Source organism: Brassica oleracea, chromosome C9 (genome assembly GCF_000695525.1).
Source record: "Brassica oleracea var. oleracea cultivar TO1000 chromosome C9, BOL, whole genome shotgun sequence".
Lineage (NCBI taxonomy): Eukaryota > Viridiplantae > Streptophyta > Magnoliopsida > Brassicales > Brassicaceae > Brassica > Brassica oleracea.
This window is the reverse complement of record NC_027756.1, coordinates 37,308,143-37,330,043: the sequence shown is the minus strand read 5'-3', so window position 1 is coordinate 37,330,043 and position 21,901 is coordinate 37,308,143. Positions and strand designations below refer to the sequence as shown.

The 21,901-nt window shown below is 34.7% G+C and overlaps 1 protein-coding gene, 1 long non-coding RNA gene and 1 pseudogene across 2 annotated transcripts; 1 reads left to right on the top strand and 2 right to left on the bottom strand.

Moving 5' to 3' along the window:
- The first annotated feature begins 5,833 nt into the window (after positions 1-5,833).
- On the top strand, positions 5,834-6,260 carry LOC106317627. The gene is made up of 3 exons (XR_001265177.1): positions 5,834-5,927; positions 6,013-6,090; positions 6,173-6,260. It is a non-coding gene; the product is annotated as an uncharacterized LOC106317627 (long non-coding RNA).
- A 1,841-nt stretch (positions 6,261-8,101) lies between these two features.
- LOC106316517 (21.7 kDa class VI heat shock protein) lies at positions 8,102-10,189 on the bottom strand. Its single transcript, XM_013754419.1, has 2 exons — positions 9,756-10,189; positions 8,102-9,613 (listed from the first exon to the last, which is right to left on the bottom strand). Exons 1-2 carry the CDS (start codon positions 10,069-10,071, stop codon positions 9,351-9,353), a joined length of 579 nt encoding a protein of 192 aa, XP_013609873.1. The 5' UTR covers positions 10,072-10,189; the 3' UTR covers positions 8,102-9,350.
- A 6,965-nt stretch (positions 10,190-17,154) lies between these two features.
- LOC106314924 lies at positions 17,155-21,742 on the bottom strand (annotated as a pseudogene).
- Positions 21,743-21,901: the final 159 nt, after the last annotated feature.

Sequence of the window (21,901 nt, the reverse complement as noted above, 5' to 3'; positions counted from 1 at the left end):
CGCGAGCTGTCTGAGATCGTCTTGTTTGCGAGCTGAGGTTGAACAAGCCGAGATCGTCTGAGCTAGGATCAGGAACGCCTTAAGCTGAAGCTGATCGGGAACAGATTGCAAACAAGGATCGGGATGTAAGGTTTCACGATCGGGATTAGGATGGTTTGCTGGTAAGGATGTTCGCCGATTAGGGTTAGGGTTTTAGGCGGTTTGTTTTAGCTTAGGGATTTAAATTATATCGTGCTGATAACGTGTTGTGAAACTAGAGAATAGAATCTATGTTTTTGTATTATTCATAAACATAAGGAGTCCTTTATATATAGGGAATTATACCGTCATAGAATAATGGAAAGACTAAAGAAAGGAAATACAAATATGGAAAGAGTACAAATCATAATTTAATAAGGAAAATGCAAGATGCCGATTCTCTCTCTCCTCACGGTTGACTCTCTCTCTCTAGTATTGGACCGGTTATGAACCGAGCCGGTTATGGACATCCGATTTATAACGAGTCCAATAATCAATAACACAAGAAACTATTTTCGATTACGTAACTTCTCATTTTTTTTGTAAATAAAACTACTTACATCTACAAGTAGCTAGTAGTTATTGATATGAGACAATAATTCACTTTGGTTTTGTTTTATCTTCAACCGGGGATAAAAATGGCGATGAATATTTAAATGTAGTCACAAATTTGTGGGAACAATGGATTCAATACATGATGATATTTTCTTTTATTGGTGATGAAAAGGTAACGACTACTACGTGTAACTAAAATTTACAAATAATATATTCAATATATAAAGTGAGAAGTTAGAATCCAATGATAATACATTAATGTTGTCTAACCAAAAGCGAAATGTAGTTTTTGATACATGCGTAGCTCTGTATGCTTGCGTTTGAGAAATGTAGTTTGAGACATGCGTACTTCGGCAACGTTGGTCATTGACTATTCTATAATCTATATATACCTACTAAAATGGGTCCTCACTCCTACGCGTAATCTGATTTATTTTCGGTTTTGTCTAGATTGATAAACTTTACCTTACGTATTTATTTCACACTTAGATAATACCTACTGTCTCACTATATGTAAAGTTTAGACTTTTGAGAAAACAAAACTTTATGCCTTTTCTTTTGCATGTTTAAGTTTTTTGTGTTATAGCTTTTTAAGGGGTGTATTCAACTAAGAGTTTCAACTGATTTGTATTAAAATGACAAATCCATTATTATTCAAATATAGATTTTAAAAAACATTTTAAAATCCAGTGTTATTGAACTTGTCATTTCATAAAACACTCTGAAATCCACTGTTATTGAACAAAATTTAAATTAAAGATTTTAGAGTACTTTAATTGTTTCTAGACTGTTTGAGGGGAGTTTTTTAGTTATAAAAATAAAAATCCAAATCTCACTGTTTTAGATGAGATTCTAGAGTGTTTTAACAAAAATCACACCAAATTCTCTAATTCTCCTGCAATCATCTACAAACTCATTAAAAATCAAATTACTTCAAATGTCAGATTCAATACACCTCCCTTAGTTTCAAGTTTCAACAATTAGACTGGGTTTATTATGAATGACGCCTAAGATAATAAATGAACAAAAAGAGTTCCAGCAATATCATAATTCGTAAAGATCCTCTAATTTAAGAAAATAAATAGCGTAAATTACTTTGTGACCACGCGGATATGAACTTATCTTAAGGTCCATTTGAAAATCGTCTATCCATTGGTCGTACCACCCTTTTGAAAATTAGTCTGAGCCTTTTCATGGGTCTGAGATACCCCAAGATTAATAAAAAAAAGCGTAAGTTTAGTTTTATTGTTTTTCAAAATGTTAAGTTTTTCATGCAGAACTGTACTTAAAGACTTCAAACTTTTCACCTAAAAAAACAGAAACTGTGGTTAAAGACAACTAATGGTTATTCTTTTATTAGTGGATGAAGTAATGCAATCATATATGGACCATTTAATCAAAAAGTATAAATATGGGCCACGGAAGACAAGATCTATAATTGTTTGGGCAGCAAAACTAGGTGTTTTATGAAAAGCCCTATTAACAAAAAATAATTCAAGCATATTTATTAGAATAACTATTCCTAAAACATGGGGTTTACTGTTGAGTTCTGTTTGCCTGTGGAAGTATTTGGTGTGTGTGCAGTGGCGGAGCTAGACACTGATTTTGCAGGGTCAGAAATATTTTTTTTTAAAGCTAGAAAAGACATCAGTTTTGAACTCATAGCATAGGTAGGATTGGAGAACATATCTGTAAATTTAATTTCGGTGTTACTTGTTCAGATTCTATCCAAAAAAATCGGATATACCTAACTCTACGAAGCAAACAAAGCGAAATACTAATATGTAATATCCGTAGAAAACGAAGCAAATCATAAATACTAATATTTTTTAGAACGGATATCCGATCCGATCCATTATATGAATATGTATACATATATTTAAAGAATTGTATGTATAACTTATATAATATCATATTTCTATAAATTTTAAAATATTTTTATTTATTAATTTATTATATTAGTTATTAGAATCTAAAAAGTAAATAGTTTTTTGTACTATATTATTATTATTTATATTATTTTGGTATTTTTTTCAAAAAAAATAATTTTTATTTTTTTTTCTATGGATCGAATCAGATATCCGGTTAAAAACCTAAAAAATTTGAGCGACAATCTCATAATGTTTGGGTAAGGATCGTTGGACCGGCTTTGGGCTGGATCAATAATGGATCAGGTTGGATTGTTTGGATCGGACTCTGATACCATGTTAAGTTAGATGAACTTCCAACCTAAAACAAATTAGTGATAAGTGTATTGATTCATCTATCTTATATACTAGTTAATGTCTTTTCCAACTTCCGATGTGAGACACTTTGTGTCTAATACACTTTTTTTAAATGATGGCTCTTTAAGCGTCAATCTCGAAATGTTTGGATAAGGATTCGATTGGCCAACTTTGGACTGGATCGATAATGGATCGGATGGGATTGTAACGTTCGGGCACTGATACCATGTTAAGCTAGATGACTTTTCAAACTAAAACTAATCGGAGATAAGTGGATGAGCCAATTTATTATATATATATATATATATATATATATATATATATATATATGATTTAGGACTAATTGGTAATCTTCCAACTACCAATGTGGAACCTTTGTCCCTATTAATATCGAATCATTGATTATTTGGCAAAATAGTTCGGATCACAAATATTTTTAAAAACCTGAATATTCCATCTGTGTCTATCCTTAAGCATATATATGTCAAAAAGAAGGAATTTAACATGTACACCACAACAATTACTTTGAAAATACGGTTACAAAGTAAATTTTATAGATTTCATAGGTAAGTGACCCCTCTCTTCAAGGTGGCTTTGCCAGTGCGTGTGTGGTTAAGCCATAGAGAGGCTACTCTCAAGCGACCACGTTGTATTACTTGCAGGGCCGGCTTAGTATCACTATAGGCCCTGGGGTAAAATTTTCTTTTCTAAATTTTATAACTAATTAATTTTAAAATTATTATTAAGAGTGTTAATTTTTAATTTTAAAAGAAAATAAATTGATTATATTTATTTTTCTTTTACAAATAAAATACAAATACCTTTTATAATTTAACTGTTTCTATCATACATTTTATATTTTAACCAATATTATACAATGTTATTAGAAAAATATGGGCCCCTAATATTATTAAATTTTCCACATTTTGTATGAGCCCTAGGGCCATTGCTCTGCTTGCCCTTGGTGTTAAGCCGGCACTGATTAAATGTGTTCTTCCACTGTAATACTTATATTCATTTGTGCACTTAGTGGGTTGTATTGGAATTGACATTGTACCTTTACTTGACCTGTTTTTCTTTTAATAAATTGTTATACGACAGAAATTATGTTTATCACGGCATCTCTAACCAAACACCAAATTTACGGTATCTTTATCCAAACACCAATTTTTTTTTTTTACAACACCAAACACCAAATTTGATGTTGAAATTATATCAAATTTAGTGGTTTGATATTAAACTTTATGTTTCATCTCTAACCATCGCACCAAAACAATATTTTATATTATTAATTTTTTAGTTTTAGTAATTTAATACATTAATTATTTATAATTGACTAATTATATTTATTATATTTATTTATTAAAATTTGATAATTTTATCAATCTGTTTATTTATATATGTTATTTTTAGTTAATTTGTATACATATTGTTTTTTTGAAATATTAGTCTAAATTAAAATTTTATACATCTGGTATTTGGTGTTTAATCGGAGATGAAATTATATCAAATTTAATATTTTGGTATCTTGTTTGGTCTACAGAGTCAGTATGAATCTATTTAAGTTGATGACAAAAAATGTATCTTATTAGAGGTGTCCTCATACCCCAAAAAATTGCATTGTAGGAAAAAAATTCATGAGCAAAGATAGAAAACATAGTTTATCCCATTCCTCAAAACAAAATTTAATGGGATGATCGGACTAATTAAATTAAGTATCCAAAAATTGGATAGGAAAGGACATAAATTTTGCCCACTCTACTAATAACAAAACTGAAAAAAAATCTAAAAATGAAATTCAAAAGGAGTTATCATAGATTATATTAAAAATTATAACTCCTCAAACCGGGGGTTAAATCTTCCATTAACGTGTGTAACTCCAGTAAATGATTTGTCTATAATCGTAAATGTCTATGTACGTAAAATATACGTTTTACCAATCAAATATATAATATACGCATGTATAATATCATTCATTGTCCACAACAGAAAAGTATTACATATCTATCTATCTATCTATCTATCTATCTATTATTTGGGTTTGCTCACTTCTCCTTGCGCCACATCATCATGGAGGGATGGGCAAATCTCGATAAGTGTTGCCATATTAAAGCCTTTGCAATTGTTTTCTTCGGCTGTTCTGTAATTGAGTGTTTGAGAGCTGAGCTTTTATTAAATGAATAGGTTAGGCATGTACCTTTAGCCCGTTTAGAGACTCAATCGATATTACGGTTCATCGTCATCTTCCTCTTTCACATGCGACCTCCGCGTCGATCCGAACTCTGTAACGTCTCCCCGAGGCAGGATGACCTTTTGGTTATCTTGATAAAATATCTGAATACATTAAGCTCCATGTAACCAGGTCTGATCCATGGATCAAAACTCCTGATTGTTATTATATTAATTCCATTATCTACATTCGTTCCTATCACGAAACCAACGAAAAGGTTTCCATCGCAATCGTCACCACCATGACTGTTCTATCATCTACAGATCGAGGTTCGTTATCATCTCTTTTCTCTAATGGTTTGCATGTTTCGTTCTCATGATTCATCTATTTTTGCTTGCTGGTTTGATCTTTTGTTATCTTGTCCTGTTTCATTTCTGGAGAATTTGTTGAGTTTTCATTCGTCGATCACCTGATATACCAAGTAATATGATTGGTTCTGTCAATGAAATTGTGTTTTTGATTCCGAGAATTTCGCGATTTCGAATTCTTAGATTGCTTTCATTTGTAGATCATGCAAGGGATTCATGATTGCATAGACTTATGGAATCAAAAGTGTATAGGAAATGAAATCTTATTTGAGTTTTTGAATGAATTGTAGATAACGCAGAGAAGAAGGTGAAGAGTTCGTATTCTGATTGGCCGGCTATGAACGTATTTGTTGCATTTCATTAAGCAACTCCAGCCTCTAAGTTCCCAACGTGCAGTAATGGTTTTTTTCCCAGAGAATATACATTTTTGTGATGTTTTGTTGTGCTTTTGCTTCAATCTGTGTGTTTGTATACTTGATTACAGCTTCAGACTATTATCATTTCATTGAATTATTGACTCCGGAGGAGCAGGCTGTGCGGAAGAGAGTGAGGGAGTTCATGGAGAAAGAAGTTGCCCCCATTATGACAGAGGTTTGTCTATCTTTGTGTTTGTTTGTTTACTTTGATATTGTCATTGCATGACATCATCCTTCTTTCTTTGATTTTTACTTATCAGTACTGGGAGAAGGCAGAGTTTCCATTCCATATCATTCCAAAGCTTGGAGCTTTAGGTGTTGTTGGTGGCTCTATTAAGGTAAGTTGAAATGCTTTGTTTCTATTTTTCTTATATGTGGATGGAAGATTTGTTTTTTTTTTAATTTGGTCGGGCTTCTTAGGGTTATGGCTGTCCTGGCCTCTCCATCACAGCCAATGCCATTGCAACATCAGAGATATCTAAAGTTGATGCAAGCTGTGGGACTTTTAATTTGCATACCTCTTTGGACATGCTCACTATTGGTAAGATGTCCTTAGCTTGGAGAAGGTTCCATCTCAAGACATAGACTGATATTCAATTAATGATCCCACATCAATCAGCTAAAGACTTGCATGTATATCTTCTCTATATATATGAATTGTCAAGGACGAACCTCAACGTTTAAATTGTCTTTAATTTATTCTCTCTTAAATGACAGGAGAAGTACGAGGACTACTTGAAGCTCAAATCAAGAGTTGAGATCATACAATATTCACAACTGTACTTTGCATGATTCATTACACATCTTGAAAAGTAAATACTTACTTCAAATCTCCAGCTACTTAACTCTATTGTCTTTATGCACGTGCTAGGTGAGCAGGTATGGGAGTAGATGAGCTTGAGCAGCTAGAACTTCAAGTAGATACATCAGTACGGCAAATAAGATCCACAACGGTATCAAAGATGCACACGATATGTCAACTTCCTCAGGTAACTAAGTACAAAGGTGTATAGAAAGTCAAGTTTGTGACTGTTGCTGAGCTTAATTCATGTGTCCTCAATTCTTACTCACATGTGCAATCATAACTTTCTTTCATCTTTTTTAATTGCTTCATGTCTTCATTATCTCATTTGTTATTATAACAAATTGTGGAGTTCCTTGGCACTGGAGACATTGTTAGAATTGAAACTACTAATGGGTGGTGCCTGCCCGTGTGTGCAATCATAACTTTCTTTAATCCTTTTTAATTGCTTCATGTCTTCATTATCTCATTTGTTATTATAACAGATTGTGGAGTTCCTTGGCACTGGAGAAGTTGTTAGAATTGAAACTACTAATTGGTGGTGCCTGCCCGTGGATTCTCTTCCTTCACATGTTCATTGTGCCATAACGCCAGCGCAGTTGGGGCTCTCAGTTTATCAGACTTTAGGTTCTAAACTCACCACTACCAAACAATATCAACGCTGTTATGCAGGTTCCTAAGGATGTCTGCACCGTCAAGATGCCTCACAATGGTTAGCTTCGCATCATTGGGAGTGTCCAAGCCTAATTCCCATTCTTGCTACTTTTGTTTCTAATTTTCTTCTAAGTTTGAATAACCTGTTTAGCAAGTCCCTTCCTCTCTGAATTTTGTGTGGTCAACTTTTCAAAATATTTTCTATGTTGAATCTTCTCAAAATTTTCATTTTGCTTTGCTTGGTCACTTAAAAGTCTATTGGGCCCAATCTTAATTTATAAAAAAACGTAATTATGAAAGCTCAGTATATCTTTCATTTTAGGCCAAAAAAACATGCTGCATTGTTATTTTTTCAAATGACAAACAGATGCTGAGTTTGCAAACGAACTTGAGGAAAGGGTGGGCCCCAGTAAGATCATAAGAACGAAAACCTGACTTATGATTTCTCGCCGATTAAACAAAAATAAGTTAAATTAGCAGAAGCTTCATTATATGATTCAATTGGTTTAAAAAAAGCATCCTAAGAAAAATTTAAAATAAATAATAGAAATATCGTTTCTTAATTAAAAAATAAGAATCCCGAACAAATTATAAATAATAGTTGTATTATTAATAAAATGAAACGTCAATATTAAAAATATATACTATTTAGAAAATCTTCAAAATATATATATATATACTATGATGCTCTTTTATAAATCCACACTAAATAAAACTTATCATAGATAATTGTGATAAAAATTAACCATATAACGTAAAACATTCATTTTATCACAAACCATTGACTCAAAAAAACAAACGCTTCTGATTTAAACAAAATGTTACAAGAAATCAAAAAAATCGATAACTTAAACTCACTATCTATAAGACATAGCTTTAACACCTTACATTGCTTTCAACTTTGAACTTACATAAATAACCAAAGAATGAGTAACAAACAATTTCTCTCTTATAAGTTCTCACACCAAACAAGACCTTCAGGAGCAAATCCCTGACGCACACTCCAAGTCTACATCCACAACCCAATACACAACAATCTATCATTTCCAGCTACCATCTATCACTGACCATAAAGGTAATTTTAATGACTCAACCACTGAGGGCACGAAATTCATGTTAACATACCATGAAATAGACAACCCTGACTCAACCCTTCTTATTCAAGAGACAACCAATATGTGATGAAATTACTAACAGCCGAAGACAATAACATAACTGATGATCTTGAAGTTACTCTTACTATCACGTACTACAACCAAAACGCGACTACAAGACTTGACGCCGACCTTATCATCACCGATCTTGAGTGAACTAATAGGTCTCCAACTACAGAAGAAGAAAACGATACATGCATTGTATGCTTCGAAAATTACAACAATGGAACATATCTATGCTCTCTTACTTGCGGTCATACTTTCCATTTCTGCTGCATTAATTAATGGCTTCGTACAAACATAAGCTGTCCCATATGTAAGAAAGTCATCTATGATTCAACATTATTATAATTTATAAGGAAGTTTCTTACGTTCCAATTTTCAATTTCATTAATATACTGTTTTGAATATTTGTTTTAATTTTTAAACAAAATATATAAATTTTTTTCCTCATTTCCTAATATGTTCCATTGCTAGAATTAGTTTCTTACCAAAAAATAAAAAAAGAAGAATATATAAACAAAAATTCATTATACATGTTTAAATTTAGATTAATCTCTAAAATAAAATTTCAAATGTCGTTCCTTCTATATATTGTCCACATGGTACTTAACAGTATAAGTATGTCATTCTCTAAATAAAACATCAACTTTACTTTATGTCCAAATTCTAACTAAATTAAATTGGTTACGACTATCGGCTTTTTATTCTACTTTTACTGAATCAATTAGTCACAGTCACTTATGCTATTCCACTTTGAATTAAGCTATTTCAAAACAAAGAATATAGTATGGTTGCTAATTAATCACTATCAACGTATTTCATTTTCATTTCTGTGAATATACTTTCTTTACTAAGACCATATAAGATGAATTGTAAATTCACGTAAGAACAAAACATACGAACCCGGCGCTACCACTAGTCATTCTATAATTAAGAAAAAACCTAAAACTTCGTACTCATCCAGGGCCAATAATGACACATCAGATTAGAATTTGTTCTTAGAATTAATCTTGGGGATTATGATCTCTAAGAAAGAGTAGTCGTCTTTGTTGGAAAGGAAAGCTTCGGAGTTTTGGAGGTCGGCATCGCCGGGAAGCTCTAGACGGCGGACGTAGCCGTATTCCCACCACCGGCCGCTTCTCCAGTCGCCGTTGGCCGCCGTTTTCTTATTAATGTTCCATTGGCCACTAATCTCCATCATTTTTCCTTTAACATCCACGTACACCTGAACGTTATTTTTCCCCACCACTAATACCAAAAATATAATCAGTTTTTTTCTTGAACCCTAGAGAAAAGGATTGCATGCATGTATAAAACATTATATATATAATTTTTCTCTTGGTAAGCCTAAAACAAGAAAAATAAATAAGAGAATGTAGGAAGTATATACCGGGGAGGTCAGATATAAGGACATAAGTTTGGTCGGTTTGCGACCAATCGACTCTACACTGTCCTACGCTCCTGAGGTTTGCTAGCAAAACATCTGCCTCGAATTCCCACAATGGAAACGCATCTGACGGATCAAAGTACTTCCCGAACAAGAAGGGGCTGAAAATAGATCCCTCGCTGAACACAGCCTTCTCCGAGCCTCCTGCACCGCTTAAGAACCTCCGGAAAACTTCCTCGCTGAGCGGTACGCTCCACTTTCCTGGCGTCTTGTCTTCGGTATAGATCTCTAGTTTGAGGCTTCCACTACTACTCGTCATGAGAGAGAGAGAGAGAGAGAGAGAGAGAGAGAGAGAGTGTGTCTGTGAGAGAGAGAGTGTATCTGTGAGAGAGTTTTGGAATCAAGGTTTTGTTCTTATAGTATGAGTTTCGATGTAGCTGATACAAAGGCGATGCGAAAAAGCTTAGTAAAAAGAACTTTCAGTATGCGACGGATCTAGAAGTAAATTTTATACACACGAGAAAAATGAGAAAAATAAGAAAAATAAATGATATACATTAGTATATCATAAGTTCATAACAAAACAAATTTTTTAAGAATATAATTGACGCAAACACATTATTGGAGGCAGTAAAGAGAGTTTTCTAACTTGAAAATCTACTTCTCATGTTTGCATTACCAAACAAATTAGTTTCAAATGTAATTGGGTGCATCCATTCCCCTTCGTGCATTGCGTCCGCTCATCTTTGCAGTAGTATAGTGTAACGCGTTAGCCATATAATTTGTATAACTTCCTATTCGTTACATGATCTTAATTTTTTTTTTTTGTAAAGTACATTTTAATTATTGGTAAAAAGAACTTTCAGTATGCGACGGATCTAGAAGTAAATTTTATGCACATGAGAAAAATAAATGATATACATTAGTATATCATAAGTTCATAACAAAACAAATTTTGTAAGAATATAATTGACGCAAACACATTATTGGAGGCAGTAAAGAGAGTTTTCTAACTTGAAAATCTACTTCTCATGTTTGCATTACCAAACAAATTAGTTTCAAATGTAATTGGGTGCATCCATTCCCCTTAGTGCATTGCATCCGCTCATCTTTGCAGTAGTATAGTGTAACGCGTTAGCCATATAATTTCTATAACTTCCTATTCGTTACATGATCTTAATTTTTTTTTTAAATACATCTTAATTATTGGTAACCATTACGACAGTATCAGGATTAAAATCTATACGTCTACTTTTAGCCAAAAAAAGAAGAAGATAAATCTACACGTCTACTAGTTAGTTAATAGTCGGAAGATGATCATGCATGTTATTGCACCCAAAAGAAACGCATCTTGTTGATGAAAGGAAAGTTTATGTGGAGGTATATTTGTAGCACACTTAATTATCACTTTTACTTAGATTGACATGATAGGTCCAAAGTAAGATTAAAGAAGAAAATTATACGATGATAATGGAAAAAACTAAGGGCTCAAATTTATTTGGGAATGATAATGAGAAGGGAAAAAGTTGGGAAAAATATTCTCCTTCTGTTGTGACAATACTATAGCGTGGTTAAAGTAAAGAAACGAATATGTTCTCTTGACGTAGAAATTGCTCGAAGGGTCACAAAAGAAGTCTGTCCTTTACTTTGAACCATTCCATTTTTGATTCTCCATCTTACACTAAGAGATCATATTTTATATAAGAGATTATATATTGTTTTCCTTGTATATCATATAATTTTGTCTTAAATTCAGATGAAAGAACGATGAATCTCTTACGTAAAATAAAATAAAATCGAAACTGTGTTGCAGCGAGGACAGGTTCTATCTCAGATCTTTGAAAATATATCTTGTATTGTGTTCTGGAGAACTGCAATTTATTGGGTAGTTGTTTGGGAGAATCCTTGACCTGATTGTTTGTATGGAAGAATTACCTTCTTGTGGTATCGGGTTCCACGTCATCTGCAGCATATGATTGTTTGTATGGAAGAGTTACCTTCTTGTGGTATCGGGTTCCAGGTCATCTGCAGCAGGTGGCATGAAAGCCGCGGCTAGGATATCTAGGTTCTCGTTGTTTACTTTTGTGACACCAGATTTTCTCGAAATAATATAAATGCAAAATTAACATAATAATAAATACGAAATAATAATAACTCTACATTATAATATCAAAGTCAAATACAGTACCATAAAGTCAACTCTGAAAATACCTATAACATCCGAAATATAGATAACAACGTAAATCCGAAAATCTGAAATAGAAAATAACATAAACGATAAAAGTCCAAAGGCCTAAAAGCCCAATAACGATAAAAAAGATAAAAGTCCAAAAGTCCAATAGCACCGGTTTGATATTCACTATTGATCGTCGGTCTCACCTGAAAGAGAAAGAAGGAGTGAGCAAGAAGAGAGTCACTCAGTGAGGTATGAGATGCTAAACCGTAAACCACTGACCCAGTTCATAGCACTACGACTATGTAGGCCTAGCTCTAGCATGAAACAAACACAGTGTCTAACACACCACACAGAACAATCATATGCCTATTTCACCATACAACGACAAAGAATGCGATGATAGTATATAGCTATTCCTGCACACCGTATTCTCTTCATAAGGATATACATATATAACTTTCCAGGCATCACTAGTACAGTAGTCCACTCTGTACCCCCGCAATCCAAAAGGCGTCGCTAGTAAAAACGTCTTTGTACCCCGCAATCTCCACAAACAAGGCGTAGCTAGAACAAATGTCATGTGCCCCCACAATCCACAAACATAGGCAGCCAGTACAGACGTCTCTCTACCCCGCAATCTCCACACATGGACTCGCATATATATACATATATATAACCGTTCTTAACATCGATCATTTCACACAATCGTTGAATCCTCTATTATCATATTCCCGGTTTAACAATCAATAATAATAATAAACAAACAAGACTCTCAAACAGACTTGATTCACAGAGACGGATCATGTTTTGAAACTAAACTTTCCACAACTGTAGTACTAAACTAGTTCGGAATTTAAACAGAGTAGCCCTCACCTTAGCAATAAAGAGAAGTGGTGTCAATGAACACCAGCTGCTCAAATATACACTAAATCTGAAACCAGGGCGAAAATTCGAGTCAGAACACCGTTCGAACGGTTAAAAACGGATCTGGTCAAGGGCTACAGAAAAGTCAACCCGCTGGTCAAAGGTCAACCCTTGTCAACCGTTGACCAGAAATCAATTTGACCTAACAGACCGGTTAACCTTAACCGATTTTGATTTCAATTGAAGCATATCCTAATTTAATTGCAAACCGGTTTACTTCTAACCAAAATCAATTTTCAATAACCGATCGGTTTAATCCCTAACTGCAATTAATTAAACTAACCGGATTCAATTACAAACCAAACCAGCTTGACCGGTCAACGAGTTGACTCGCTGAGTCGACTCAGCCGAGTCGCCAAGTCACCGGTGACCGGTCGTCGGCGGCGGCTTACCGGAAAATCACCAGCGGCGGCGGCTTCCCGGCGGCGAACTGACGGTGGCCGGGCACGGAGTTTCTGGCGGACGGTGGCGAGTTGTCTTCACCCGCGGAGGCTCTGGCGGACTGCGGGGGCTAAGGCAAAATCTTGGGAGGCTCTAGCGGCTTCGTCCGGGGTCCGATTACGGCGTGGTCGGTAGTTACGGCTTCGTCTCGACGAGAGTAAAACAATGGTAGCCTTGTATGCACGAGATTATCAACGGTTAGGGACATATGGTCGATTTACTAAAACAGCCGAAACTAAGTAAATGCATGGCGGTGGTTACCTAGGGAGATATGGTCGATTTACTAAAACAGCCGAAACTAAGTAAATGCATGGCGGTGGTTACGTAGGGTGATGATCGGTGGTGACAAGCTTGGCTTGGTTACGACATGCAGTGGTTTCGGCGAACTCCGGTGATGGCTCAACTTTTGCAAAAGTTCCACATTCTCAATCTCTTAATTTTCTCTCTCTAAGTTATGATTTTCTTGGATGGTTTGGTGAAGAAAACAAAGTGAAGAAGGGTTTTTATAGCTATTACCTTGGGCTAATCTGATTGGGCTTGGGCCTCTGCGGGTTTGAATCTGTGGGCTTAGGTTTGGGTCATTACAACTTTATTTCTAGTCTTGTTGATTGAGATGCTCCATCAAGTCTTTCATCATGGTCATTATATTTGCGAGATCCGTTGCCGGTGGAGTAATGTCCATGTTGGATCATATCCGGCCATTTTTATCTTCCTTGTAGGGCTGGGAAAATAAACCGAATCCGAAAATCCGAACCAAAGCCGATCCGATAAAAATGAATCACAACCGATCCGAACCCGACATAAATACCAAATTGATCTTATTTTATGGTATTTTGGGTTATGGTATTTTGGGTTATGGGTATTATCCGAACCGAACCCGAACTTAAATGGATATCCAATAGAACCCGAAACATTCAAAATCCAAAAAAAGAACTTGTATCAAACATGATCTTAATTCCTAATTTGTATCCAAAATACACTAAGCTACTATTAAAAATTTAAAATAATTATCTATTACATAAAGGTTGATGGTTGAAAGTGGCGGTTGTGGCTTAAACTTTTTAGATTTTGGTTTTGTTTCGTTGAATAATTTTTTTTTCATTTCATGAGAACTTGGTTTTTTGTTTTATGATTTTATTTATTTAGTTTTTTTTATATCAATAACTATGTTTATCTTTCGTTTAATTTTGAATGATCACGTTGGATTTTGTTTTCTTATTTTTGAATGGGAGAATTCCTTAAAAATACTTGGACTAATTTTCATTTGCTGATAAAATATATGAACTATTTTGGATTCCCGTTTAATACACGAACTAATTTTCGTTGTCTATTAAATACACAAACTTTTGAAATTCGCAGGTTTTACACATCGTTTTAGATGGCGTTAACTATATTTAACGGCAGTGACGACGTTGTTAGTGTTAAATTAACACGTGTTTAAATTTTGAAAATATTTTTTTTTAAAAATACACAAACAATTTTTCATTTGCTAATAAAATACATGAACTATTTTTGAATCCCCGTTTAATACACAACCTAATTTTTGTTTTCTATTAAATACACAAACTTTGAAATTTGCAGATTTTACACACCGATTTAGGTGATTTCAACTATGTTTAGCAGAAGTGAAGAGTGAAGACAATGTTAGTGTTTAATTGAGCATGTGGTTAAACTGTGAAGAAAAAATTTCTTAAATGTCATTTGATAGATTATATTGTTAGCTTTCTTCTCCTTTACGCTTCAATAGTGTACATTTGTTTTTGATGAAATTTCAAAATTTTTGATCATAGTAGAAAGAATATATGTAGAACTTAATTCATAACACTAAACTTATTTTTCATAGTGTAAATTAACCATGAATCATAATCACTACTATCAAAGCGAAGAACAAGAATTATAAATGCATAAAACTAAACTAATTCCAAAATCAGAAACTCGTTTAAAATTATGTAGTTTTCTTCGTCTTTTTCACGACATGGAAATCGACTCCACTTTGAATCGATTTAAAGGGAAATCAAAGAAATGAAGAAGAAAAGAAACATATTTTGGAGAATAAAAGAGGTTGGAACAGAGTAGAGTGCCAAACTCGAATTGAAAGTAACTCAAATTAATTTTAGTTGGCTGAGGGTGAGCATACTTTTCACAGTTAAACCACTTGTTTAATTTAAACATTGTCTTCACTTCTGCTAAACATAGTTGACATCGTCTAAATCGATGTGTAAAATCTGCAAATTTCAAAAGTTTGTGTATTAAACGGGGATCCAAAAATAGTTTTTGTATTTCATTAGCAAATGAAAAATAGTTTGTGTATTTTTTAAAAAAATATTTCAAAATTTTAACACGTGTTAATTAAACACTAACGCCGTCGTCACTGCCGTTAAATATAGTTAACGCCGTCGAAAACGATGTGTAAATCTGCGAATTTCAAAAGTTTGTGTATTTAATAGGCAACGAAAATTAGGTCGTGTATTAAACGGGGATTCAAAATAGTTCGTGTATTTTATTAGCAAATGAAAATTAGTCTGTGTATTTTAAAGGAATTTTCCCTTTTTGAATCGATTATACTTATGTTTTGGTTACAAAATAGGTACAAATCCAGTACTTTAAAACCGAAGAACCGATTTTACTTATGTTTTGGTTACAAAATAGATATAAATCAAGTACTTTAAAACCGAAGAACCGATTGGGACCCGAACCCGAAAGTTCATCGGGTTGTACCGGTTCTTTGAAGATTTATCAACCCCGATCCAACCCCGATAGAACCCAAACCGGTCCCGAACCGAATATTCATATAATCCGAATGGGGTTGATTTTGATAAACCGGAAAAACCGAGACTCGATTGGATAAAACCGAAAACCCAACTGGGACCCCGAATGCCAAGGCCTACTTCCTTAGTTTTATTTTCTAATTTCCCCACATACAACGTTAATTTTTTTATCAGATTTCGCCACATACGAGATGTATACATGAAATCAATAGCGAATTATTTGAAGATGTTTATTGATTGATCAAAGAACAATTACAAGGAGAAAGACGATAAAATTGTAAAGAGTATGGAACTCGTTAAGAACAATAAATCTGAATAAATCCTAGTTCTTGTGTCCACTTACGTGCAATTGTGAATGTTCTTGCTTTCACTTAGGTGTTTTCCATATATAGCCATTTTCTTCTTTTTTTTTTCTCTAAATCGGCGTGTTCCTTTTAGAGATGTCAATTGGGTCGGATGACCGTAGGCTAACCCTGTCCAAATTAAATTGGTTTTGATATGGTCAGACCCAAATGGTTAATAGTCTAAATGGGCTAAAACCAATTATAACTAAAATTTTACGGGCCAAAACCATTTGGACATAGGGTCTAGTAAACCTATAAATTTAGAGTTTTCTAAATTGAAAAAAAAATAGAAATCAAAATCAGAAAATAAAAAACATGTTTTTCCAGCAAAAAACGTGAAATCACGTTTTTCCACCAAAACTATGAAATCATGTTTGCCCGAAAAAACCCATAAAATCACGTTTTTAGTCAAAGCCGTAAAGTTATATTTTTCCACCAAAACCGTAAAATCACGATTTTTTTGCAAAAACCGCAAAATTACATTTTCGCCAAAACCGTAAAATCACATTTTTTTGCCAAAACCGTAAAATCACGTTTTTTTTTGCCAAAACCACAAAATCACTTTTTTTTTTCCAAAACCACAAAGTCACATTTTACTTCCAAAATCGCAAAATCACAGTTTTTTTTTCAGAACCGCAAAATCACGTTTTTCCGCCAAAAACACAAAATCACATTTTCCCGCCAAAACCGTAAAATCATGTTCTTCCGCCAAAACCGCAAAATCATGTTTTCCCAACACAACCGTAAAATCATGGTTTCCCGAAAAACTGCAAAATCACGTTTTCACGCCAAAGCTGCAAAATCACATTTTCCCGCAAAACCGTAAAATCCCTTTTTTGCCAAACTGCAAAATCATGTTTTCTCGACAAAATCGCAAAACCATGTTTTCCTGACAAAACCATAAAATAACGTTTTCCCGATAAAACTGCAAAATCATGTGTTTCCACTAAAACCATAAAATCATGCTTTCTGGACAAAACCGGAAAATCAAGTTTTCCTGCCAATACAGCAAAATCATGCCGCCAAAACCGCAAACTCATGTTTTCACGACAAAACCACAAACTCATGTTTTCACGCTAAAAGCGCAAAACCATGTTTTTCCACTAAAAGCGCAAAACCATGTTTTTCGCGAAAACCGCAACATCATGTTTTCCTGCCAAATTTACAAAATCATGTTTTTCTGCCAAAAACGCAAAGCCACATTTTTCACACTGTATATGTATTCATTTATGTAATGAATGATTTTCATTTGGACTCTGCGGACAAGCCCAATTGGCATAGTCTAAAATGGGTTTGGTACCGTTTGGGTTTTGACCAATAATGTCCAAAAAATTGATTGTCTATTTGAACAAGCCCATTTGGACATGGACAGCCCAATTGACATCTCTAGATCTTTGACTGCCTCTTAGTTAAATGGTCGAGTTTGTTTCATTTGGACCCCACTGACAGTCCAATTGGCATGGTCCAAAATAAGTTTAGTACAATTTGGGGTTTAACCAATAATGTCTAGTTTACGTGAGAAATATCAACCAATCAATCTCCAATAATTACGTGAGAAATATCAACCTACATGTGGTGTTTTGGGCACCAGAGTTTCGCCTTGCATGACATCTAAGAATCTTGAGGAACTAATATGCACAACGGTTGTTTATGTGTACGAATGTGTGATGTACACAAAATCCAATATTGTGCCATAACTCGTTACTAGCTTTATTAGTGAATTCATAGAACAGGAAATTGTCATGGATGCCAAGTTCATAGATGTTTTAACTGAAACGAAGACCAAATATTCTAAGTCTTATTTCAAAGGCGACTAAGATTGACGAACAAAGAGGTGATATGCTCCTTGAATATTCCGTCTGGGTTAGTGTATTCTTCCCTCGTTCTGTAGCTGAAAACTATAATTTTTCCAAAATTAGCGGCAAGTTTTGAGATGGGCAAATCTCCAAAATAGCACATTTCTAAGTTTATATCACAAAAATAGCACTCAAAAACTAAAATGACCAAAATAGCATTTTATCTTTTGAAAATTTTAATTTTTTTATTTTTCAAAATTTGAAAGAGAAAAAGACAAAAATAACACTAAATCAAGTTTTTGTTTCCAAACTAGCACTCAAGGTCAAAAGTCACAAAAATAGCACTTAATGTTTTATCAAAAGTCACAAACTTAGGATTTAGAGTTAAAAGGTGGGGTTTAGGATTTAGGGTTTAGGGTTTAGGGTTTAGAGTTTAGGGTTTAGGGTTTAGACTAAACCCTAAACCCTAAACCCTAAACCCTAAACCCTAAACCCTAAACCCTAAACCCTAAACCCTAAACCCTAAACCCTAAACCCTAAACCCTAAACCCTAAACCCTAAACCCTAAACCCTAAACCCTAAACCCTAAACCCTAAACCCTAAACCCTAAACCCTAAACCCTAAACCCTAAACCCTAAACCCTAAACCCTAAACCCTAAACCCTAAACCCTAAACCCTAAACCCTAAACCCTAAACCCTAAACCCTAAACCCTAAACCCTAAACCCTAAACCCTAAACCCTAAACCCTAAACCCTAAACCCTAAACCCTAAACCCTAAACCCTAAACCCTAAACCCTAAACCCTAAACCCTAAACCCTAAACCCTAAACCCTAAACCCTAAACCCTAAACCCTAAACCCTAAACCCTAAACCCTAAACCCTAAACCCTAAACCCTAAACCCTAAACCCTAAACCCTAAACCCTAAACCCTAAACCCTAAACCCTAAACCCTAAACCCTAAACCCTAAACCCTAAACCCTAAACCCTAAACCCTAAACCCTAAACCCTAAACCCTAAACCCTAAATCCTAAACCCTACCTTTTAACTCTAAACCCTAAGTTTGTGACTTTTGATAAAACATTAAGTGCTATTTTTGTGAATTTTGACCTGCTAGTTTGGGAACAAAAACTTGATTTAGCGCTATTTTTATCTTTTTCTCTTTTAAGATTTTGCGCGGAACTGTTGCTGATTCTTTCAAGAACTCCTCGTTCAGAATCTTATACAAGGCCCTAACCATGTTCTGAATCTCCGAAAATGCTTCCTCTTCCGTAACCCCGTACTGCTTCATATAGTAGTTGATGGCGTTGATAGCAACAGAACGTATTATTATGACTAACCGCCCAACCACCCTCTCTTAGACTCTACAATCCAGAGTTCTAAGCCCAGATACACTTGATCTCAATATGAGAAACAAGTCTGATCCAATTTCTACACACTCACAAAGTAAACATTGGGTCCTCTTATATACTCGAGGCCCAACTGACAATTCTGTTTTATTTAACTAACTTCTTGAGCTGACTCCTCCACGTCAGCAGTCTCTGCCTCTCTTCTTATCTCTTCTTCTCGGTGACTTCCTTTCCTCTTCCTTACTTAAACCCTCTGAGGCATATCAGGCGTTTGCTTTATACCCTCTGCTCATATCATCCTGTTAAACGTACCAGGTATATTACTCATCATGTGTGTAGACACATGTTCATTAATTAGCCAAACCAGAAGAAATCTTGATCATGTTATTGTAATTACCTCGAACCCGGGCATGTCATTCATCAGACGACCCCTTTTAGCCTGACCCTCAGCGTATTTTGGTCTGGATTTTAACCACTTATAACCTTCTTCCCTAGCAGTTTTTCCCAGCCCAAGTAAATTGCCTACTATGGATACTTGCATCGAGACTTCGACTCCTCCAATCTCCAAGTATTCCTCAAATGTAGGCACCACGTCTGTGTGTGCCTATTCCGCGAAGCAAAGGTTGGCTCTTAAGTATATCTTGAACTGCTTATTTAATAGGAGTACAAAAGAGAATTTTAATGTCTACTATAATATCTACCTGTAATATTGTCCACTGAATGGTAGTCGTAGACTCATACATTACCTCTTCAAGTAAACCTTGCACATTGAATGACAAGCCTTCTTCAGATATGCCCTTGCTTTCACACTCTTTGATAACATTCCAAGCAAACTTGAAAATGGTTTTCATATATTCTGGTAAACTGTCTGCGCAATCTGGAGCCCACCTGTGTATACAATACATAATTACATACTGAGATTTCTACACTAAGATTGTTAAGGTATATAGAATACGGTAGATTTTATTTTTATTGCTATCACTTTTGCATTCTTTGGACATACGAATTACCCCTCTCAGGTATAGGGCATGTATCTCATACCTGATTACTAATAGACACTCAATTCATAAACCTTTATAAAATATGGTGGGAGTTTAGATGCAAAATCGTACTGCTTTCACCATCTGTAGAACAACGACAATGACTGTTATTTTAGCTCGTGTAGTTATTATTCTCAAAAAGAGATATATAGCTAAAATTAAGCGGCAAATACTTGGTGAAAGTTTTCAGTTCTTGAATCCAATTCAGCTGCAAGAACTTGAAATTGAGCTTAGCAAATTTCAGTAGCGTCTTGTTGTGATATTCTTCTTGTTCATAGAATGTAATGTATTCCCTTGTGAACACCATTTCGGCATTAAAATGCTGAGGCATGCAAAGAGCATTTCGTATACGCGTTGAGATACGAGAAGAACTTGCTCCATTTTCAGCTAACGACTCTACCTCCAAGAGAAACATCTTGTTATCATAACTTATATTAATGAAAAAAGAGAGTTGTACCAACATCTATCGAAATTAACAAACCAGGCAAGGTTTTCTTTACTGGAAGAGATGTTGTAACCGTATGTTCTGAAAACCCAGAAGATTGTAGAGACTGTGTACAAATCATTGTCACCGGCCAACATATCCTCTATCTTTCCAAAGCCCTCTTTTGCCATTTTTTCCGACTTTCGTCAATCTCTTGGTAACCTTCAACGACAATACATCACCAAATCTTCATCTTGGTATATTTCAAAGGTCAAACGAACAATCACCTGTATCGTAACCTTCATGCCTTGTTCAGCCATTGCAACATTTAAGTGTTTTCCTGTTTCCAAACCAATTTTTTTGAGCATGGTGTAACTGGCCACGTTGGTACAACTCCCACCATCGATGATGAAACTACACACTTTATCTACTTTTCTTCAAGTACGGAACAAAAATATTTCCTCTGCTACTTCTCTTACACACCAGTTTGAACACTCAAACTCTTTCGTGCAACCAGTAGGTCGCCTTTGGCTGGTGTCTCCTCACAATCCTTCAATGAAGACACAGAATTGGACACCCATCCGTCTTCAGTCTCTATTTTCCCGTTGTCGAAAAGAACCATGATTCCCTCCCTTATTAGGAGACTCATTTGCATAATGACCACATCCATGACCCTTGCAGCCCTAAATATCCCGTTCTAACTAATGGTCGCTTCTCCTTGGTTTTTTCTTTATTTTTCAGTAAACTCTTTTTACCAAATTTTCGTAGTCTAGATTCTTAAGTTGTTCTCTTTGTGTATGTATCATTGCTAAATCATTCAATCTTTCTAGTACATGATAATTAATCGCAGATACAACTTTATTAACCTTAATTTGGAAAAGCTTCATTTAT

Bases quoted from the DNA above. Each gene is read 5' to 3' on its own strand.
- LOC106316517 (XM_013754419.1), bottom strand. From the start codon at position 10,071: ATGACGAGTAGTAGTGGAAGCCTCAAACTAGAGATCTATACCGAAGAC. The intron at 9,614-9,755 runs GTATATACTTCC...TTTTGGTATTAG, and splicing joins CCTTATATCTGACCTCCCCG to TGGTGGGGAAAAATAACGTT.